This window comes from Gracilinanus agilis, chromosome 1, assembly GCF_016433145.1.
Source record: "Gracilinanus agilis isolate LMUSP501 chromosome 1, AgileGrace, whole genome shotgun sequence".
Classification (NCBI taxonomy): domain Eukaryota; kingdom Metazoa; phylum Chordata; class Mammalia; order Didelphimorphia; family Didelphidae; genus Gracilinanus; species Gracilinanus agilis.
In genome coordinates this window covers 711,570,525-711,590,009 of record NC_058130.1, presented here as the reverse complement: position 1 = coordinate 711,590,009, position 19,485 = coordinate 711,570,525, and the positions used below count along the sequence as shown (strand labels likewise).

At 53.8% G+C, this 19,485-nt stretch overlaps 2 protein-coding genes across 2 annotated transcripts in view; one reads left to right on the top strand and one right to left on the bottom strand.

Moving 5' to 3' along the window:
* RFX1 (regulatory factor X1) overlaps positions 1-10,987 on the top strand; it is a 34,013-nt gene extending 23,026 nt beyond the window's left edge. The window contains exons 6-21 of the mRNA XM_044670410.1: positions 478-573; positions 988-1,083; positions 2,301-2,395; positions 3,308-3,617; positions 4,018-4,199; positions 5,116-5,235; positions 5,344-5,459; positions 5,806-5,924; positions 6,022-6,131; positions 6,349-6,500; positions 6,588-6,685; positions 7,696-7,845; positions 8,064-8,272; positions 8,353-8,506; positions 8,608-8,653; positions 8,862-10,987. Coding sequence (XP_044526345.1) covers positions 478-573; positions 988-1,083; positions 2,301-2,395; positions 3,308-3,617; positions 4,018-4,199; positions 5,116-5,235; positions 5,344-5,459; positions 5,806-5,924; positions 6,022-6,131; positions 6,349-6,500; positions 6,588-6,685; positions 7,696-7,845; positions 8,064-8,272; positions 8,353-8,506; positions 8,608-8,653; positions 8,862-9,028 — 2,220 coding nt within the window. The 3' untranslated portion in view covers positions 9,029-10,987. The remainder of the gene's footprint in view (positions 1-477; positions 574-987; positions 1,084-2,300; positions 2,396-3,307; positions 3,618-4,017; positions 4,200-5,115; positions 5,236-5,343; positions 5,460-5,805; positions 5,925-6,021; positions 6,132-6,348; positions 6,501-6,587; positions 6,686-7,695; positions 7,846-8,063; positions 8,273-8,352; positions 8,507-8,607; positions 8,654-8,861) is intronic.
* A 93-nt stretch (positions 10,988-11,080) lies between these two features.
* Positions 11,081-19,485, bottom strand: part of DCAF15 (DDB1 and CUL4 associated factor 15) — a 20,061-nt gene continuing 11,656 nt past the window's right edge. Inside the window, exons 2-13 of the mRNA XM_044685108.1 lie at positions 17,044-17,141; positions 16,777-16,912; positions 16,393-16,499; positions 16,143-16,282; positions 15,569-15,739; positions 14,377-14,802; positions 14,181-14,272; positions 13,959-14,087; positions 13,424-13,509; positions 12,924-13,028; positions 12,732-12,847; positions 11,081-11,810 (exon numbers count right to left, since the gene is read on the bottom strand). Coding sequence (XP_044541043.1) covers positions 11,755-11,810; positions 12,732-12,847; positions 12,924-13,028; positions 13,424-13,509; positions 13,959-14,087; positions 14,181-14,272; positions 14,377-14,802; positions 15,569-15,739; positions 16,143-16,282; positions 16,393-16,499; positions 16,777-16,912; positions 17,044-17,141 — 1,662 coding nt within the window. The 3' untranslated portion in view covers positions 11,081-11,754. The remainder of the gene's footprint in view (positions 11,811-12,731; positions 12,848-12,923; positions 13,029-13,423; positions 13,510-13,958; positions 14,088-14,180; positions 14,273-14,376; positions 14,803-15,568; positions 15,740-16,142; positions 16,283-16,392; positions 16,500-16,776; positions 16,913-17,043; positions 17,142-19,485) is intronic.

The following is a 19,485-nucleotide window of genomic DNA, read 5'->3' as shown; positions in this document are numbered from 1 at the left end:
AAAAGCTCTACTAGCCAGGGAGAAGACTAGGTCTCAACCCTGCCCCCTTTTGTTGTCTTGTAATTATCCCTCTAACAACATTCCTCCACTCCATCCCAGCTTTTCAGGACCAGGCTAGGGCTGTTTAGTGGCCGAGGCCAAGTCCCAGGAGTTAGCCTGAGAAATACCGAGTCAGGCTTTAGAGGACTCCTTTGGAGAGAGGTTTGGGAGCAGCCTTTTCTAGGGACACCTTTTTATAAGAGAGAGACAGCCAGGGCTGGGAAGCAAACAAAAGTTCAGGACTTCTGGGCTCATTTGCAGACTTTTTTTGCAAGAGAAAGGCTCTCTTTCCACTACAATCTGCCCGGTTTCCCCCTCTACTGTTCAGCAGATATAGGGAGCTGCTGGGAAGGGGTCCTAGGAAAAAGCCTCCCCGGGACCTATCCTGACTGGCCCTGCCGCATGTCTAAGCCTGTCCTGGCTTCTCTCTCCTGGCAGCGTTCACCAGGACAGGGGAACAGCTCCACCAGCAAAGCTGGCTCCGTGCAGCAGCTCCAGGTGCACAGTGTCCAGGCCGTTCCTGGCCCGCAAGAGGTACCCGAGGGGGATGGCGCCCAGGAAGTACCGTCTCCAAAGGCTGAGATCTGTTACCGTGTTAGCATCCAACTAGCACTGACCCTGTATGAGATTTGGAATGGAACCCCAGACTCCCAAGTCTTCCCTCTGCCCACTTCCTGTGAGACCTTGGGCAAGTTCTCCAGCCTCTTTGGGCCTCAGGTCCTTATCCTTTCTGGTTCTCAAGTTCAGTGACTTACCCAAGGCCACACAGCAAGTTTCCACCAAAGGCCCCATGAAAACTGAGGCCCATTAGAATGGCCAGCCCCTAGAATAAGGTTGGAGATTACCAGGCCATTGCCCTTCCACTCGCCCCACACTGGCTCCCTCCTTGTAAGAACAAGCAGTGTCCCAGCTCCTTCCAGTGACTTGGAGTACTGTGTGTCCCCCCAGAGATCCGTGGTACAGACCGCTCCGCAGACGCCCAAATCGGGCCCAGTGCAGCAGCTGACGGTGCAAGGGTTGCAGCCAGTCCACGTCACCCAAGAGGTCTGTGCTCTCTGGGCCACTGACTCTTCCTTCTCCTTCCACCCCCTCTGAGGTTTTCCCTGCCCAAGCTGTGACCTGGATGGCAGTTTTCTGGGCACTGAGAGTCCCTGAGAACCAAGGCCTCAGAGTGAGGGGGCTGAGGCCGATGCCCTCTAGTTCCCTCCAGGCCTCCACCCCATGCCTCCCCACTTTCCTAGCCGAGACCCCCTGCCCCCACCCCAGCCAGACCAGCCCTGCTCTTCCATCCACCACCACCCCCCAAGTCAGCTCCCCGGGCCCGGTGGGAGGTCCCGCCCCGCCCCCCGCAGGGCCGCGCGTGATGGGCCAGTGTCTCTGTTTGTCCTCCAGTGCTCAGGCAGTCAGTTCCCCGCTAGGAAGGGAGAGCAGCAGGAGCCAGCAGCAGAGCCGCCCGGGGTGCGGGCCGAGCCGGGCGAGCGGGCCGGAGAGGCGCCCCTGTTGTTAGAGTGCAGTAGCGAGGCCCCGCAGTTAGGCAGCGGCAGCCCGGAGCCCCGGCTCCATTACCTGCCCGCGGCAGCGGCGGCAGCGGCGGCGGCAGCAGCGGCCGAGCCGGGCTCCGAGCAGTGGGTGGAGCTGGTGCGCGTGCTCCCCCAGCAGCTGCTCCTGCCCCAGCAGAAAGTGGTGATCGAGCCCCTGCCGGGGCTCTCCTCCCGGGCCAGCCCCGACCAGAGAGTCAGGATCCAGAGAGTCCCCCAGGTGCTAGTGTTCGGCACTGCAGCCACAGCCCTGAAAGTAGGTGGGGAGAAGGGGGCGGGGCGGGGCTGCCTCCTCCTGCCCAGAGCCTGCCCCAGGGCCCGCCTCTAGAGGGCTTTTCCCTTGGCCCGGGCCCCTCTCCTGCCCCCTCCCCGGGCTCCCCAGCACCTGCGGCTCCACTCGGGCGCCCCCATACCCGCACTCGGGCAGTAGGCCTGGGCTTCCGGCCCGACCAGAGTTTATTCTGAGCAAGAGCACGGGGCGGAGCTGGAACAGATTCTTCTTGGGCACCAGCCAGCCCTCCCGCGCACTGGGCTCAGAGCATCCAGGCGAACCAAGTTCTTTCAGGAAGATGCCCGGCTTCCCTGGCCTTTAGAAACTCGGGCCTGGAGCAGCCTGAAGCCGGAGGACAGCCCAGGCCCAGGGGTCCCTGCCCTTTTGTAGCCTCCACTCCAACTGCAGCCCCGGTGGGAGGCCTCCCCATAACCCTTGGTCTCTTGCCCCAGGTGCAACAGCTCCAGCAGGTGCCTGTTCAGCATGTGTACCCCGGCCAGGTGCAGTATGTGGAGGGCGGTGATGCCAGCTACACAGCCAGCACCATGTGAGTACAGCCTTGAGCAGATCCGGTACCCTCATCCTGGCTCCCCTGAATCCCAAACCCCAGAGGCAGGCGGGGCGCCTGCACTGTTAGACTGGTGAAGCCTTTGCAGTCCTGGCTGGCCTCCAGCCGTCACAGGATCATTTATACAGGCAGGAGCTGCTGAAGGCCATCTAATCACAACAGTTCTGGCTAGCAGAGAGTGGGGAGAGTTGGGTTAATTGTGGTCACAGAGGAGGTGACTAGGGTTCAAATGGGCCACAGGAGGGAAGGAGGGCATCTCAAAGTTGGGGGAGAGGAGCCCAGATACAGCAGGGAATCTGGCATTGTAGGAGAGACTCGCCCTCCTGGCCTCAAAGGAGTGAAAGGAGGCTCTCCTAGAGCTATGGGCACTTTCTGACCTGGGGAGGAATGGCATCAGGGAAATTCATTGTGGCAAGATGGAGGGGAAAGGCTTGAAGTTGGAAGGTTTTCACCAAGGAGACAAGAATTCAGGTGGGAAATGTAGGACTGTGAGAATGGAAAGGAGAAAAGAAATCAGGCCTTGACGATTGATTGGTTCTACAGGATGGGGACCCACTCTAAGCCTAGAGTGACTAGGAAGCTGACTGGGCCTGTGAAAGAAGTGGGAAAATTGTAAAGAATCTTCCCCAGGTTTCCCTGTTAGCTTTTTAGTACCATTCCAAGGGAAAGAGTGACGTTCAGCTCAGGCCCTAATTGGACCAAAGCAGTTGGGCAGTGCTAGTGGGAGAAGCTCTTAGAGACTGAGCAGAAGACGCTGACTTTCGGACAGCGGCCCTCATGGCTCCTGACACTGACTATCTGAGCCCCTCCCCGAAATAGTTCTGGGAATTCCCATAAGCTCTGCCACAGAAATGGCCACCCAGCCCTTCTTGTTCCCTGCTTCCCTTACAGTCGCTCAGGTACCTACCCCTACACAGAGACACCACTATACACCCAGAATGCGGGCACCAGCTACTATGAGTCCCAGGGCACAACCGCGCAGGTCAGCACACCTGCCACCTCACAGGCTGTGGCGAGTAGTGGCTCAGTGCCCATGTATGTGTCGGGTGGCCAGATCGTCACCAACTCTAGTGGCTCGAGCAGCGGAGGGGGCGGCGGGGGCGGCGGGGGCGGCGCCGGCACCTACGTGATCCAGGGCGGCTACATGTTGGGCAGCTCCAGCCAGTCGTACTCACATACCACCCGTGCCTCACCAGCCACTGTAAGTGCCCCTGTGTCCCGTCCCCAGAGAGAAGGGGTGGGGAAGAGGAACATCACTAGGGGCAGAAGCAAGGCTAGAGCCTGGGGAGAGTTTCTACAGCCCAGTTCTGTTTCCTGCCCTCTAGTGAATACCCTGGGTAGTGACCATCCAGGTGAGGGATACTGGCCAAAGGATCAGAATTGGGGTGGGGAGAGGCAGCTAAGGACATTTCATACCCCCTGTCCAGGGGCATCTGCAGTGGTGCCTGCCTCCAGGGGCCAAGCAGAAGGCACCAAGAAGCCTTAGCCCTGTGGCCTCCTTTCCATATAGGAGTGTTGAGCTAGGACCTTAACCTAGGTGGGGGCTGGCCCCTGGGATGTTCCCTTTCTTCTCCCCCCCCCCCAACTTCTCTATCCCCTAGGTCCAATGGCTGCTGGATAACTATGAGACGGCTGAGGGGGTGAGCCTGCCCCGCAGTACCCTCTATTGCCACTACCTCCTGCACTGCCAGGAGCAGAAGCTAGAGCCCGTCAATGCTGCCTCTTTTGGCAAGCTTATCCGCTCTGTCTTCATGGGCCTCCGCACTCGACGACTTGGCACGAGGTATGCCTGCCTGGTATCTTGGGGTGTTGCCCCGCCCCAGCTAACCTCAGGGATGCTCACTCCTAGAACAGAGCCCTCAGATCCACTGGGACCACCCTCCTTTCTTCCTATAACTTGACCTGCTTGGAGCCAGAGCTGGCCCAGAAATAGTAATTATTAAGACAAAGCCTCAGGTTCACCTATATCCAGGCAAGTGAAGAATTTCCTCTCTTCCTTATCTTTGTCCTCTTTGGTGGTAGGTCATTTTTAGTGACATCCTTAGTTCCTTCTTTGAAACCTCCTTCTCCCCCTCCCCCCCCATATTTACTGTGGGGTAGATCACACACACACACACACACACACACACACACACACACACACACACACACACTCCACATCGTTTAATAGACAGAGTCAGCCTCAGAATCAGGAAGGTCTTGGTTCAGGTCCACTTCTGACACCTGGGACCTTGGCTAAATCATTTAACTTCTCACTGTGCCCTGGGCAGCTCTCAGATAACAAATGGCAGAGCAGAGGCTAGAATGCATGACTAGGAGGGAGGCCCACATGGAGGCACCTGGGCCTGGGGTCCTTCAGATAAAAAGCAGAATGAACTTAACTGTTTCCCACATCTCCACCTCCCCAAGCCCTTGGGATTTCCCAGAGTACTTTGTTTATACACTCTAGTGCACTTATCACATGATGTCCGTTCTAATGGTCTTAGCACATTGTCTCTCTACTAGACTATGAGCTTCACGAGGACTATTTCTTCTCCAAACTTTTTACCAAACTTAGCACATACTCTACAGATAGCAGGCAACGAATAAATATTGTTCAAATGAGCGAATGAATCCCTCCAAGGTAATACTGGGGGCAGCCCTGGCCTGAACCACCCCATCTCTCACTTTCCTCTTTTTTTTCCGGCTCTCCTTTCCAGGGGAAACTCCAAATACCATTACTATGGTCTGCGTATCAAAGCCAACTCTCCACTGCTACGCCTGATGGAGGACCAGCAACATATGGCCATGCGGGGCCAGCCCTTCTCTCAGAAGCAGAGGTAGAGATGCTCTGCTGGCTGGCTTAGGGTCTCTGGCTGGCAGAGCACTAGGGAGGGAAGACATCTCCTCCAACCTGGGCTCTCTCCTTCCTTCCCCTGACTCCCCAGACTTAAACCAATACAGAAGATGGAGGGCATGACCAACGGTGTGGCAGTAGGACAGCAGCAGGCAGCAGGCCTGTCTGATATCAGTGCCCAAGTCCAGCAGTACCAGCAGTTCTTGGGTAAGGACCTGTTCCCATGCCCAGGAACATTGTTACACAGCTCACACTGAGTCCTACCAAGGAATTCCCTGGCCCAGATGCAGCCTCTCAAGGAGGATGGACAGGGCAAGGGAGAGTCTAGGGAGGCCCTGAAACCTGCAGAGCTCTGGATGGAGACTCTGAAAGCCTGTGTTCTAGGCCTGGCCTGGTTACAGTTAACATGTGACCTTGGCCATCTCATTCAGCAGCCCTGGGCATCGGTTCTCTCAGCTCTAAAACAAGGTATTGAAATTAGATGATTTCTAAGGTCCCTTCTTAGAAATACTGTATATCCCTCTGCCATCCTGGCTCCTTTCTACCCCCACAGATGCTTCAAGGAGCCTGCCAGAATTCACTGAGCTGGATCTCCAGGGCAAGGTGCTACCTGAGGGGATTGGGCCTGAAGACATCAAGGCCTTCCAGGTCCTGTACCGGGAGCACTGTGAGGTATGGGGCCAGGACGAGAATCAGCAGGAAGCTTGGGGGAGGCTCACTCTGTCTCTCGCCCTGTTCAGCCTGGGTCACTCCCTCCACTCCTTGCCAGGCCATTGTGGACGTCATGATTAACCTGCAGTTTACGCTGGTAGAGACCCTGTGGAAGACTTTCTGGAGGTACAACCTCAATCAGCCCAGTGAGGCCACCCCCCTGGCTGTGTGAGTATGGTGGGGAGCCCCAGGCAGCCCTAGCAAGGGAACCCTGAGGAAGGGGCCCTCACTTTTGTCCGGGTGTAACTGTCTCTATTCCTCTCTGTATATTGCGTATCTGCACGTTTCTGTGGCTACCCCTGTATACATGTTGTACCTTATCTGTGTCTGTATGCCTGTCTGTGTCCGTGCGCGCGCGCACATGTGCGTGTGCGTGTCCATACAGCCACGATGAAGCAGAGAAGCGGCTGCCCAAGAGCAGCCTGGTGCTCCTCTCCAAGTATGAGCCTGTGCTCAAGTGGACCAAGGACTGTGACAACCTGCTGTACCAGGGCCTGGTGGAGATCCTTATCCCCGATGTGCTGCGGCCCATCCCCAGTGAGTAGGGCATGCTTAGGGGCAGCCAGCCCAGGCAGGCTCATGCTTACTGCCTCTCCAACCTTGCTGTCTGTCTGCTCTCCTTAGGTGCCTTGACACAAGCAATTCGGAATTTTGCCAAGAGCCTAGAGAGCTGGCTCACTAATGCCATGATGAACATCCCTGAAGAGATGGTTCGGGTGAAGGTGAGGAGAATGGAGCTTCCTGACCCGCTTTGGTTCACCTCCATCCCAGAAACCCAAACCAGAGGCTCCTGGGACTTGTGTACTTTAGGTGGGACTTAGAATTAGACAGGGTCTTACAGCTCATCTAGTCCAATCCCTTTATTTTATAGAAGAGGAGGTAGTCCTAGAGAAAGGGACCCAGCCAAGGTCACACAGATAGCACTTAGAATTACAATTTGACCTCGAGTCCCCTGATTCCTAGACTCAATGGGACCCATAAATGCCAGACTCAGAAAGTTAAATTTGACCCGAGAAATAGTAGGGAGCCCAACCTAGTTAGAGCTGGGCTATGAGACAGAGACTGGCAGGAAAAATGATGGGGGACAGGCTGGTGAGGTTATTGCAGTGGTCCAAGGCAAGAGGAGGGAAGTGAGAGGACTGTGGATTTGTATGAAGCCAGAGACTTGGATTCAAACCCAGGCTCTGCGACATGCTCACTACCTGTGGGATAACTCTGCTTCTGTGAGCCCATTTTTGTCTGTTCATTTGTTTTCAGTGGTGTCCACTGAGTCTTTATAACCCCATTTGGGGTTTTCTTGGCAAAGATATTTCACCATCTCCTTCTCCAGCTCATTTTACAGATGAGGAAACTGAGACAAATAGGACTAAGTGACTTGGCCAGGGTCACATAGCTAGTGTCTGAGGCCATATTTGGACTAAAGTCTTCCTGAATCCAGGCCTGGTACTCTTATCTACTGTGCCACCTAGCTGCCCCATAGGGCCTCGGTTTACTCCTCTGTAAAACGAGTAAGTCATACTAGAAAATTTCAATACCTCCAGATAATTTAGCACTAGGTCTTGGGACCCCATGAAGTCACCTCTCTTCTCTGGTCCACAGTTCTCCACTGTTTAAAGAGATTGGCCTGGATGGCCTTGAAGGGTCTCTGCATGGGCTAGGCTCTTCTAGGGCCCAGCTGTGGGTGAGGGCAGAGGATGGTGGAAACATGGGCATGAAAGGGTTCTGCCCGCAGGTGGCCGCAGCCAGTGCTTTTGCACAAACGCTTCGGCGCTACACCTCCCTCAATCACCTGGCCCAGGCAGCCCGGGCCGTGCTTCAGAACACAGCCCAAATCAACCAGATGCTCAGCGACCTCAACCGTGTTGACTTTGCCAATGTGCAGGTACCCACAGCCCCTGGGGCAGGGGGTGGGAGTGTCCCGGGCAGTCCTGTCTCCTGCCCCCACTTCAAGGGTGTCTGGGGATGACATGGTGGCACGATGCAAGGAAGAAACCCCTTGTGGATGTAGACTCAGGGTCGGGGTCAGCCTCTTTATTAGCTGTGACTCTGGGCAAGTCACAGCCCCATCTCTGGCCATTTCCCCTGCCTCCTCCACCCCAGGAGCAGGCCTCATGGGTATGCCGCTGTGAGGACCGTGTCGTGCAGCGGCTGGAGCAGGACTTCAAGGTGACGCTTCAGCAGCAGAACTCGCTGGAGCAGTGGGCAGGCTGGCTGGATGGCGTGGTGAGCCAGGTGCTCAAGCCCTATCAGGGCAGCGCCAGCTTCCCCAAGGCTGCCAAACTCTTCCTTCTCAAGTGGTCTTTCTACAGGTGGGTGGTGCCTGATGAACAGGGAGAGGGGGCAGCATGGCTCAGCCCACCAACCCCAGGCCTGCCTCCTCTTCCTTCAGCTCCATGGTCATCCGGGACCTGACCCTGCGCAGTGCGGCCAGCTTCGGCTCATTCCACCTGATCCGTCTCTTGTATGACGAGTACATGTACTATCTGATCGAGCACCGAGTGGCCCAGGCCAAGGGAGAGACCCCCATCGCTGTCATGGGCGAGGTGGGTACAAGCAGTAAACTGGGGAAGATGGAGGGGAAGGGACAAAAGGAGGCAGCCCACCCGGCCTAACTGCTCCCCTGGGCCTGCTCTCCCCTGTACAGTTTGCCAACCTGGCCAGTTCCCTGAACCCCCTGGATCCTGACAAAGGTAGGAAGGGCCTCTCCCACCTCAGTCAGCTCCTCCTGGGGCCGGTGAGGACCTTTGGATGCCTGGGCCCCCCACTTTGTTTGGGCACCAGCTGTGGGGCAGGGTGGGCAAGGGGCCTGGGTCTCCCAGCCCCATTGGAAAGGAGTGGGAGTGGGGAGGACCCCCTATCTAGATCAAGCCCTGAACTCAGACCCCTCCATGAACTCAGATGAAGAGGAGGAAGAAGAGGAGGAGAGTGAAGATGAACTGCCCCAAGAGATCTCTCTCAACTCCAGTGAGTCGACTGCCCTCAGCTCAGAGTCCCTGGAGCCTCCTGCCAAGCTGGCGAGGACTGAAGGACGGGGCATCTTCGTGCAGGCCCTGCCCTCAAGCTAAAAGCCCTGGCTACTTGCTGGGGCTCCCCAGGACTCTGGCCCTCAGAGGGCAGGGCAAGGGCTGTTTCAGGGGCCACCTACCCCAAACCCACCTTGTAACTGTGGGAATCCCATGAGCCCAGGCTTCCAGCAAAGGAGAAGCTTGGACTCACCAGCCTTCTACCCTCCACCCCTACTCTCCTTCCCCTACCAGACACCAAAGTCCCAGCCAGACTCTAGGCTTCCCTGTAGCTCATGGGACTTGGTGTTTTTGCTCTGGCCCCCGTTGTGGGGTAGGATGCACCCCCTAGCTACTGAGGGGGGAGCAGGAGAGCTCCTCAAAGCAGGGAAGGCATTGCCTCTGCACCCCCTCACCCATGCAAACCCACCCCTTCCTGTGGCCTTTGTTTGCCCCTGCGGGGTACAGGGGGTGGGTGGCAGCACAATCCCAGGGCAAGAACCACTTGGCTGCACTGGAAGGATTTTGGGGGGCGGGGGGGAAGGGGAGCTGGCTCCTCAATACTGCAAACACTGACACAAAAGACAAAAGACGTGCCTTAAGGAACAAACTGAGTGTCCTGGCTGGCGGCAGGCTCCCCGGGGCAGTGGGCACGGCCCGGAGCAGGAGGGAGAGTAGAGCATCTTCTCTTCCCCTGGCCACCCGCACAGGCCCAGGGCTGTGCCAAGCCTGACCCAAGGGGCTGTCTGCCTTGTGGGCATGGTGGCTCCTGGGTTCCCCTTACCCTCTTCTACTCCCTGGAACTGACTCCAAGTTCTGGCTTTGCACAGTGGCTTGCCCCCCGCCCCCACCCCAGGCTGCCTGGGGTTTAGGGGGTGTTGAGCTGCCACCTCGGACACAGGTAGTATGGGTGGGGGGAGGGCTTGTTGCTCTTTGCAAGAGTGCTTGCTAAAGTGCAGAGGTCCCTGTCACCACCCAGAATCCTCCCTTCCCCAGTCCTCCTTGCTTCCCTTCTTGGTTTAAGTGCAATTAAAGCAGTTCCGGGCACTGCTTTAGGTGAGGGCTTGTGGGTCAGGGCCCTGCCCATCAGTCTCCTCCCCTGACCCCACACCCAGCACCCTCTGCTGTGAGGGAGCATTGCAGGCCTCCATCAAGCCTTGGGAGAGGCCCTCCTTCACAGGCTGTATCTCCACCTCAGTACCCTTCCTCTGCCCCATCCCACCCAGGCCTGGAGTTGTGGCAGGACCCTCTCCCTCCCCAAGGGCAGGGGAAGGGCAGCTAATGGGAGGGAATGGGCAGGAGAGGCCTCCTTGTTCCCTCCCAGCTTCCAAAGACCAGTGCTAGACTGACACTGCCCGGAGAGCTGCCGGCCTACCCAGCTCAGGGAGAGAAGGCCAAGGTGCCTCCTCCCAAGTGTGGCCAGCCTCCCCTGGAGCAGGTAGGCAGGCAGGGGCCTGGGTAGCCCTCACTCATAAAGATCACCCCCCCCCCCAACCCCCACAACAGCTGCCCTCTAAGATGCTGGTTTGTCATGAAACCTTCTTAGCTATTCTAGTTTTCCAGAGATCTGTGCTTTTGTAATGTAATGATCTAACCCTCTCTAAACCACATAACTATTGTGCGATTTGTGAGCGATATCCACAGAGTTGGTAGCTGTTGGGGTTTTTCCAACCATCATGGCCTTATTCGTTCCAATTTTTTCAGTGTTTTCAACATGTGAGATAGATGTTTATGGCAAAAACAAAAAAAGACAAAAAAAAAAAACAAACAAAAAAAAGATCCTGACCTTATTGTATAAAAAAAAAAAATCACTATTTTGTGTGCTCCAAGTGCAGCGGCTGAGGGGACTGGCCCCCCACTCTGCTGGTGGCTGGTGCCACCTTGGGCCCCGGGCAGCCAGGCCCTCTTCCCCGTGGTGGTGAAAGTGTCAAAGCGTGTGGTAGTCTAGAGAGCCCGAGCTGTTTTCTACCTTTTTTGTAGTTTTTCTTAAAACACAATAAATTCTGCTGTGTTATTTGGCTACCAGCTGGCTCCCTGGGGCCTAGTGTCTGTTCCACAGCTTTGTCCCGAAGGAAGCTTCCTCTGCCTCTGGTTGCTGACCACTCACTTTGTCTCCGCCCCAGAGCCCAAATGATATTCTTGACTTTAGGGTGAAAATGAGAGGCAGAGCCAACTGGGAGGAGGGCAGTATGATCCTGAAGGGAGTTCACACAGGCTCAGAAATTAAAACATTTATTACATGAATGGGGGGGGGGGGGACGGGCAGGGAGAGGGGTCGGTTAACACAACCTCCTCAAGGAACTGGCATCCACAACTGGCAGCCAAGAAAACTTTTAGAATATACATGAAACCAAAGGCCCCAGCTTGGAAGGGAGGTGGGGGTGGGGAGAAGCCGAGTCTCTTGAAGCTTCTCTTGGCCCTCTTCCCTGTGTCCAGGGCTGACAGGGCTCTTCTTGCCAAGGAACTCAGCAGCCTAGGTAGCCCTGGCTACTTAATCCCCAGGGGTCCCTCCCCTGCCCCCGCTTAAATAGGCATAAATAAAAGGGATCTGGGCTCCAGGGCTCCTGGGGGCCTAACCTCCCCTCAACCAACCCCACCTTCCAAGGGGGCAGGGGGAAGGCCTTCAGGACCCGAGCCTTCCCTCCCCCACCCCCCATCTCCCAGCCTAACACTAGGGGACAGGATGGGAGAAACCAAAAGCCCCCAAGTAACAACAAAATCCAACCCAAAACGAGGAGGTAGTATCGAGTCAGTGTCCAGAGCAGTGGGTGCCATAGCCCCCGGGCTCCTCACAGCACAATCCATGTGTACCGCTCGTTGTCAGCCAGGACCTTCAGGGAGCAGCCTGGAGGGGGTGGGACACACACACACACACACACACACAAGACAAGTACATCCCAACTTCTTTTGGGCACCCTTTCTGCCTCTTGTTTATAGGCTCAAAGGAGTTAAAACTGGAATGGCCCTCAGAACATCCAATCCAACCCCCTCATTTGACAGAGGAAACTAAAGCACAAAAATCACACAAGAAAGATCACAGGATTTTAAGAACTGGAGGGGCCATTCTACGGTGGCCCAGAGGTTAAATGACATGCTGAGGTCAGACAGTAAACAAAAGAGCCAGCATTTAAATCCAGTGCTACTTCTAGGATAAAGGATATGATACACACTCTAAATGTAGCCAAACCTTTAGGAACCAATCTGTTGTGTGTCACTGACAGACACCTCTGGGAGGTCCCAAATCCCCATTAAGTTAATTCCTATCACAGGAGCTGGGAAGCCCTTTGCCCTAAAATCATCTCACTGTGTGAAAACAGAAAGGCTCCTTACCCTAGCAATTTGGGGATTTGGTGACCAGTCAGTGAAGGCCACTCCATCCTTGCCCTCCACGATCTCTTTTCCCCCTCAAGTCTTCCCTCTCCAGACTGGAGTCCTCTTTAGTCTGTCCTCAGGAGCTCCCTCTCTGCCCATCCCCTACTCCATCAGCCCCCTTCTACCTAGGCTGCTGTTAGCTTTGGGGCCTCATCTAGTTTCATTCTATCTGGAGTTGGGACAACAAGTCCTAGGCACAGTCCTAGTGCTGCAGTTACAGATCAATGATAACTTGAATGATTGATACTTGAATGAATGGGGCCTTTATAAGAGGGGAAGGGCAGGTTTTCAGGTGGCCTCTGTGCCCTCAGAAGTCAAAGCCAGATAAGAAGACCGACAGGCCAAGCAAGCAGAGGAAGAGAACGCTGGGTCGTTGAGACTGCCTGAGCCCCACCTTTGTGCAGTGCCTCATTGGTCATCCTGTTGACATATCGGCCACTGTTCTCAGGCACAAGCCACTTCATCACCATGTCCACACAGCTCTTGCGATAGGAGCTCCAAACGCTGCCACTGTGAGGAAAAGGGAGGCTTACAGAGGATTCTAGAGGGAGAGCCCCCCTCCTTTCTAAATCAGCCTTGGCCTCACCTGGTCTGCCCTTTGACCTCAGTAAGATCCCCCACGCTGACTGTGACAAAGATGCCTGTATTCAGGTCCCAAGCCACCTTCAAGCTGGTATGATAGGTCTTTGGTCTAGAGGGCAGGACAAAGGGTAAACTGAGGCCCAGGGAAAATGGCCTAGACTGTTGGGGAAGGGGCGGAGTGGAGAAGAGTGGAACTAAGAGGATCGTAGGATTCTGAGCAGTAAGGAGCCTTCTTACAGATGAAGTTACAATCTTGAGGAGGGAAGCACTTTGCCCAGGATCACCCAACTACTAAACAGCAGAAAAGGAATTTGAACCCATGTTCTCTTGACATCGGATCTATTGCTCTTTAAACTAAACCATCCAAAGGGTCACATGGAAAGCTACCAGGCCTACAGGGGGCAGTTTCATTCTCCTTCTCCTTGGAACCAGAGGTCTGTGCTTGGTTAGTGGGCAGGCCTGGGGGAAAGACAGGGGACAGCATTTTCCTCCCCCCTCCCTCACCGGAGCTGGGCCTCCTCATTGGGGGAAGGGAAGGCCAGGAGCAGCAGGCCAATGTTGATGAGGACCTGGTTGGTTTCAGGACAGACCTGGTAGGGGAGAGAGCAGGGGAGGACAATGAGGAGAGGCCCCACATGAGGGGAGCATCATAGGCTGGAACCCAATAATAGCTTACACTTCTATAGCAATTTAAATCTTACTACAAAGTACTTAATTCACAATCCTCAGTTGTGAATAAATAATATTCCCATTTTAGAGATGAGGAAACTGAGGTTTGTCCTACAGCTAAAAAAGTAAGACAGTGAGGACTCAAAACCCATGTCCTTTTGTCCAAGTCTAACACTCCTTCCTCTTTCAATAAGCATTTACTCATCAACTACTCTGTGGAGGTTGCTGTACTAGGCTCTGGACATGCAAAGACAAAAACAAAACGGCCCCTGCCCTCAAAGAGCTTCCATTCTATTAAGAAAACAAGACCCATACGAAGTCCACACGAGATGGTCTCCCTGCCTGCTCCTGACCCCCCCAGCGCACATACCTCCAAAATGACGATGTCGTAGTCACTGAACGAGCAGAATTGGTGACTCCAAGTGGCATCATTTCGGATGACTTCATTAATGACATACTCAAAGTCCAGCGTGAGCTGCTCCACCGTCAGGTATTGACCCTTTAATGGACAAAGGGCCACAGATCTACATACACATACTCCACCTCTTTGGCCCAGGGTGGCCTTCCTCCGTGGCAGCCCTTTGCCACTTACCTGGAAAACTGCCCGCTCTCTCATAGGCCGAAGATTCCTGCCACGGAGATCGGTCACCACGAATGGAAGGGAGATCTTGTCATCCTCAAACCCTGGAGGTGATGGTGGAGGGGGACGGGAAGATGGACGGGGTGAGACGTTGGGGTCTGGAGCCGACTCTTGTTCTGCCCTCCCCCCACCTGCACCCTCTCCTCACCATCCTCTGGTTCAACCCAGTCCCCAGGCTCCAGCACATAATGGAGCTTGGTGTAGTTGACATAACCCGGCTCCACAACGGGGGGCACTGTGTCAGGAGGACTGTCCCGGGGTCCCAAGTCCCCATCCAGGGGTGGGGCCTCACAGGGCTGGCGACAGCGGCTGCCCGAGGCCCCCAGGCAGGGGGGCTGTCGGGCCTCTTCCACAACACCACCCTTTGCCTCCTTGGCCCTCCGGAAAATGTCAGCCACAAATTCCTTGGCTTTGGCAACAGCTGGCGAGGGCTCTGGAGGGCGAGCGGGGGTGGCCTCTGGGCAAGGTCCTCTGGACACTGGGGGATCCTCTCGACTCGGGGGCCCAGGAGGGTCAGGTGGGGCTGGTGGATGAGTGGTTCGATCATAGAGGATTTGGCAGAAACTGCTGTCACCTAGAACGGAGGGACGGGAGTAGAGAGAAGCAGATTGGGGGGAAAGGATGTGAGGTTCATAACTTACAAAGGCAAAACTGAGAGCTCTGGGTTAGAACCTGGGCAAGTCATTTCTCTCTCAAGAGTGTTTCTTTAAATGTAAAATGGGAGAGGGAGACTAAGGTAGCACTCACTACACAGCAGCTAAGGCTCCTTCCATTTCTACATTCTATGACTCGTGTGAGGGCAGATCAGTCTCTTCTTCTCGCTAGGCCTCAATTCTTTCTCCTATAAGGGATCAGATTAGATAACCTCTAAAATCCCTTCTGGCTACTGATCTGATGATCCAGTGCTCCAAGGGAGCATGAAGAAACATACACTGAAGAAACATTTTCTCTAATGCCAAAGTCTTTCACTCAGTCACAGGATGGGGAAAAGAAAGCCAAATCTAGGAAGAAGTGAAAGGCATCTTCCACCCTGATGGGAATGGAATTGGTACCTAGAGACTATCATTCTAAGGAGGCCCTGTGCCGGCAATCAAATCCTGGCACTGATACTAGTAATTGGACCTTGGGTAAGAAGTCACAACCTTTCTGAGCCTCGCTTTCCCCATTTGTAAAAAAAAGGGCATTAGATTGCATTATTTCTAAAGTCCTTCTCACTCTCCAATCCCATGATTCAACAAGACGGACTCCAGTATCCCACTAAGGTGTCTTCCAGCTCTATGATTGGCTGGGGGAGGGCCAGGCAGCCAGGCTGAAGCCAGGGCTTGGGGCTACAAGCCTACCTGCTGAGCAGACAGAGACTGCACAGGCCACCAGGGAGTAACTGGTGTTGAGCAACACCACCTGGTCCTTTTTGAGCTGGAAGGCTGGCTGGAAGGTGGGGAAGGGATAGACCACCTGGTACTTGGTGTGCAGCATGAACCCGTGTCTCAGGCAATGGGCACTAGGGTCTCCTGAAACACACACACAGACAGCTAGAACAAAAGTCTATGGTACATGCCTGTGACACACTCCCATACGTGCTACATGCAAAAAACATGAATGAAACACATTGACCCACCCCAAGACATGACTGCAGGACACATGCCTGTCACAAGACAGAATAGGTCAGCCATGCAACAAGCACCTGAAAGTGCATAGGCAGCACACAGGGCACATCACCAAAGACACCCACAATACACCACATACATGTCACATAAGCATGCTTATAGCACGTGCCTGTGTCCATTCCAGGCCTAGAGCACACCCTTATGATTCTCTTTGCACTGATGACAATCCTTCCCACTAACACATGAGTGTCACTTGCAATCCTGCAGGCCCTTGTCCCTAGCCTGTGCCACACACAGGTCCACTCACCAGGGTGGGCAAGGCTGGCATCTTGGCAGCTAGGGCAGCGGTCTCGGGGTGGCATAGCTACAGTGCTAATGTAGATGTCCCGGTGGTTCTCATCACTCATCATCATCATGTTCATAAGGAGCCCATTGGCTGATCGGGTGCTAAGGGGGTATGGGGTAGGGGCTGAGCCTAAATCAATCCCAAACCCCTCCTCCCTCCTCCCCAGCATCACTCCCCAGCTTCCCCTGTCCTCCACCCCACAGGCCCTCACTTGAAGCCAAAGACGATGACTTTGGAAGAGTCGCTGGGCCACTCGCACACAGTTAGATACAGGTCACTATAAATCTCTTCATCCTGGAAGAGCCGCACCTGCCTCACCTGTGGGCAGCATTGCACAGCAACCATAAATAGCGTTTAATAACAGAAGGCCCTTTGTGAGCACCTTGTCCAACCCTCTCATCTCACAGAACTGGGAACCAAGCCCCAAGAAGGTGAGGGACTTGAAGTGTGGAGGCTCGAACCCAGGCCCCTTTCCTCTTGGCCCAGTGTCGCAGACTGAGAGCTGGGTGGGACTGCCGGGCCCAGGTAAGAGAAGAGGGGATGAGAAAGTGGCGAGGAGGCCCACAGAGGGGTTGCTCCAGCCCCGCCTTCCTACCAGCTTTAGCTTGCTGTGGACGTTGAATTCCCACCAATACAGGTGGTAGATGTAGAAGGAGAAGTCATCATCGCCACTGTTGCTAGTATAGGAGAGTACATATCGGCCACACTTGGAAAAGCCCAGGAAGATGTGCCTGTGGAGGAGGTACTTTTCTGGCACCTGCAATGCTCTAGGTTTCCTTTCCTCCCCCCCATACCTGCCCCCAACCTCCCCCCTAATTCAGGCACCTATTCCCTCCACCCCACAGCCCTGTGCCAGCCTCACCCTGCACAAAGGAAGTCCTCATCCACAATGCTCTTCAAGGATACACAGACACGAGGTGGGAGCTTACGGAAGAGCCGAGGGGAGAGCTGCCCGCTAATCTGGGAAGGGGAAGTGAGGGAAGCCAGGGATCAAATTGCTTCTCTCCACTCCAGAGGCAGTCAGTCTAAAGCTGCCCTATTCCTAAGCCTATACTCTCCTTTTCCTCCTCAATTATCTCTCTGACTCTCTGTCACAGCTATCACCCCATTTCCCAACTTTCTTCTCTCTCAGCCTGTAAGAGAAGTAGCTTTCAAAGTGTAACCCATATCGCCTCAACCTAACTCACCTGCCCTTGTGAACATCAACTGGCCTTTCCTCCTTCCATGCCTTCTGCCATTCTCACTCACCCACAGCCTGCAGCTTTCATTAATATCACCCCTTCCAGAGAGGAATGCTTACATATTCAGATCCAGATCCCCATCCCCAATCCCCGAATACAAAGAATCATGGAAGCTCAGCGATCAATCATCCAGGCGGCCCATATACCTGAACTGGAAACCTCTCTAAAACATCCCCAACAAGAGGTTATTTAACGGTTTCTTAAAGACTCCTAGGAAATGGGAAGTTACTTTCTCCTAAGGCAGTTCATTTCAACTTTGGAAAGCTCTCTGTTAGGAAATGTTTTCTTACATTAAACCTAAATCTGCCTCTCTGCAACTCCCACCCTCTGCTCCTACTTCTGCCCTCTGGGACCACAGGTAACAAATCTATGCCTTCTCCCACATGATATCATCTTTGAATATTTGACTATCAAATCCTTTGTAGTCCATTTTCCAGAGTAAGCATCCCTAATTCCTTTATGTGATTCTCAAATGCCAAGGTCTCCAGAATTAGCTTTTTTGGCAGGCGTTTCACACTACTGACTCATATGGAATTTACAGTCTCCAAATCCCCCATATGTCTTTCAAATAAGCTACTGTCCAGACACCCCTCCTTCAATACTGTCCTGGTGAAGTTGATTTTTTGAACCAATATGAAGGACTTTACATTTATCCTTATTAAATTTCATCTAATTATGTTTGGTCCAATATTCTAGCCTCCTGGAAACTTTTTGGGATCATTTCATTTGTCAATTATCCCTCCCCACTTCAGAAGACTGGTAATGCTATATTTTAATCTAAATCAATGACAAAAACAGTAATGCATGCCCCCACCCCTTATATGCAGTGTTCAATGCCATAATTTTTCTCTCTTTTCAGTGAGTTCAAGAAACACTCACTGCATGAAAAATTCAGTGATATATATTCAAGATATACACACACGGGCTATCTTCCCCAAAAGAAAGCAAATCCTTGCAAGTTGGACTCTCTAAAAAGTCATTTAACCCCTCTGAACCTCGGTTTTCTCATTTCAAAAAAGAAGGGTTAGTCCAGATAACCTCTAAGGTCTCTTCCAGTTCTAAAGCTATGCATCTATGATCCTTCCCTGGCTCTGAGCTGGGCTCACAGAGAGATTTCATAAGTGTCTAGGAATAATGGACTGCTTGGACCCTAAAAGTGCTGCTCAAATTGCCAAGTTTCCTAGGCTTTCATTCTCTTGTCAGGCACTGACGGGACAATGTGTGTGAGTGAGCATATGAATGAGTAGGAACCTAGAGACTGAATCTGTGGGACAGGCTAAAAACTAAAAGGAACAAAAGATGACTAAAACAAGTTCTCTGCCTTCATGAAGCTCAAGCCAATAGGAGAGCCAAGATATGTACATATCAACCTCAAGGCTTTCAACTACCCCTTCCCACACACCAACCTGTGCTACTCCCCATTTTCCTGAACATCCATCCCTTTCATGGTTCTTTTTTGCTTTAACAGCCTCTCTCCATACAGTACCCACCTCCATATCTCAAACACCAACTATAAGGTCGTATTATTCTCTATGATGTATTCTCTTCCTTTATGTTGTTCCTATAACACCTATGCACATTGCTCTCTTATGCCCAGTATAAGGGTTTCAGCTCTCTAACCTGCTCTTCGCCATCACTTCTTTCCTTCTCTAATGCTCTTGCATTAGAGGTCTCCCCACCACCCCCTGCCATTGCAGAAGCACTCTCTCATTAAAGCACCCCTTTCTTCCCCCATCCCTGGAGAGCCCACTCCCATAATACCCTCTCTCATCATCACCCCCTTTCCTCGGTACCCCTTCTCCACTACCAGGTCTCCATCACTCTTCCCTGTCACTCTTCCCATCCCTAAGGCTTTCCTCCTCTATAAAGCGCTTTCCTCCATCACCTCCTCCACCTTCGATGCCCTCGCGTAGAACGACCCACCTCCCCGACCCCCGTAAATAGGGCCTCTTTCCCCCCTCCCTTTCCAGGGCCCAGCCCCTCACAGATTTCTCCCCACAATCCCTTCCTTCTCCTCCTCCTCCCCCCCACCAGCGTCCTCCCCTCTAGGCCCTTTCCCCTAG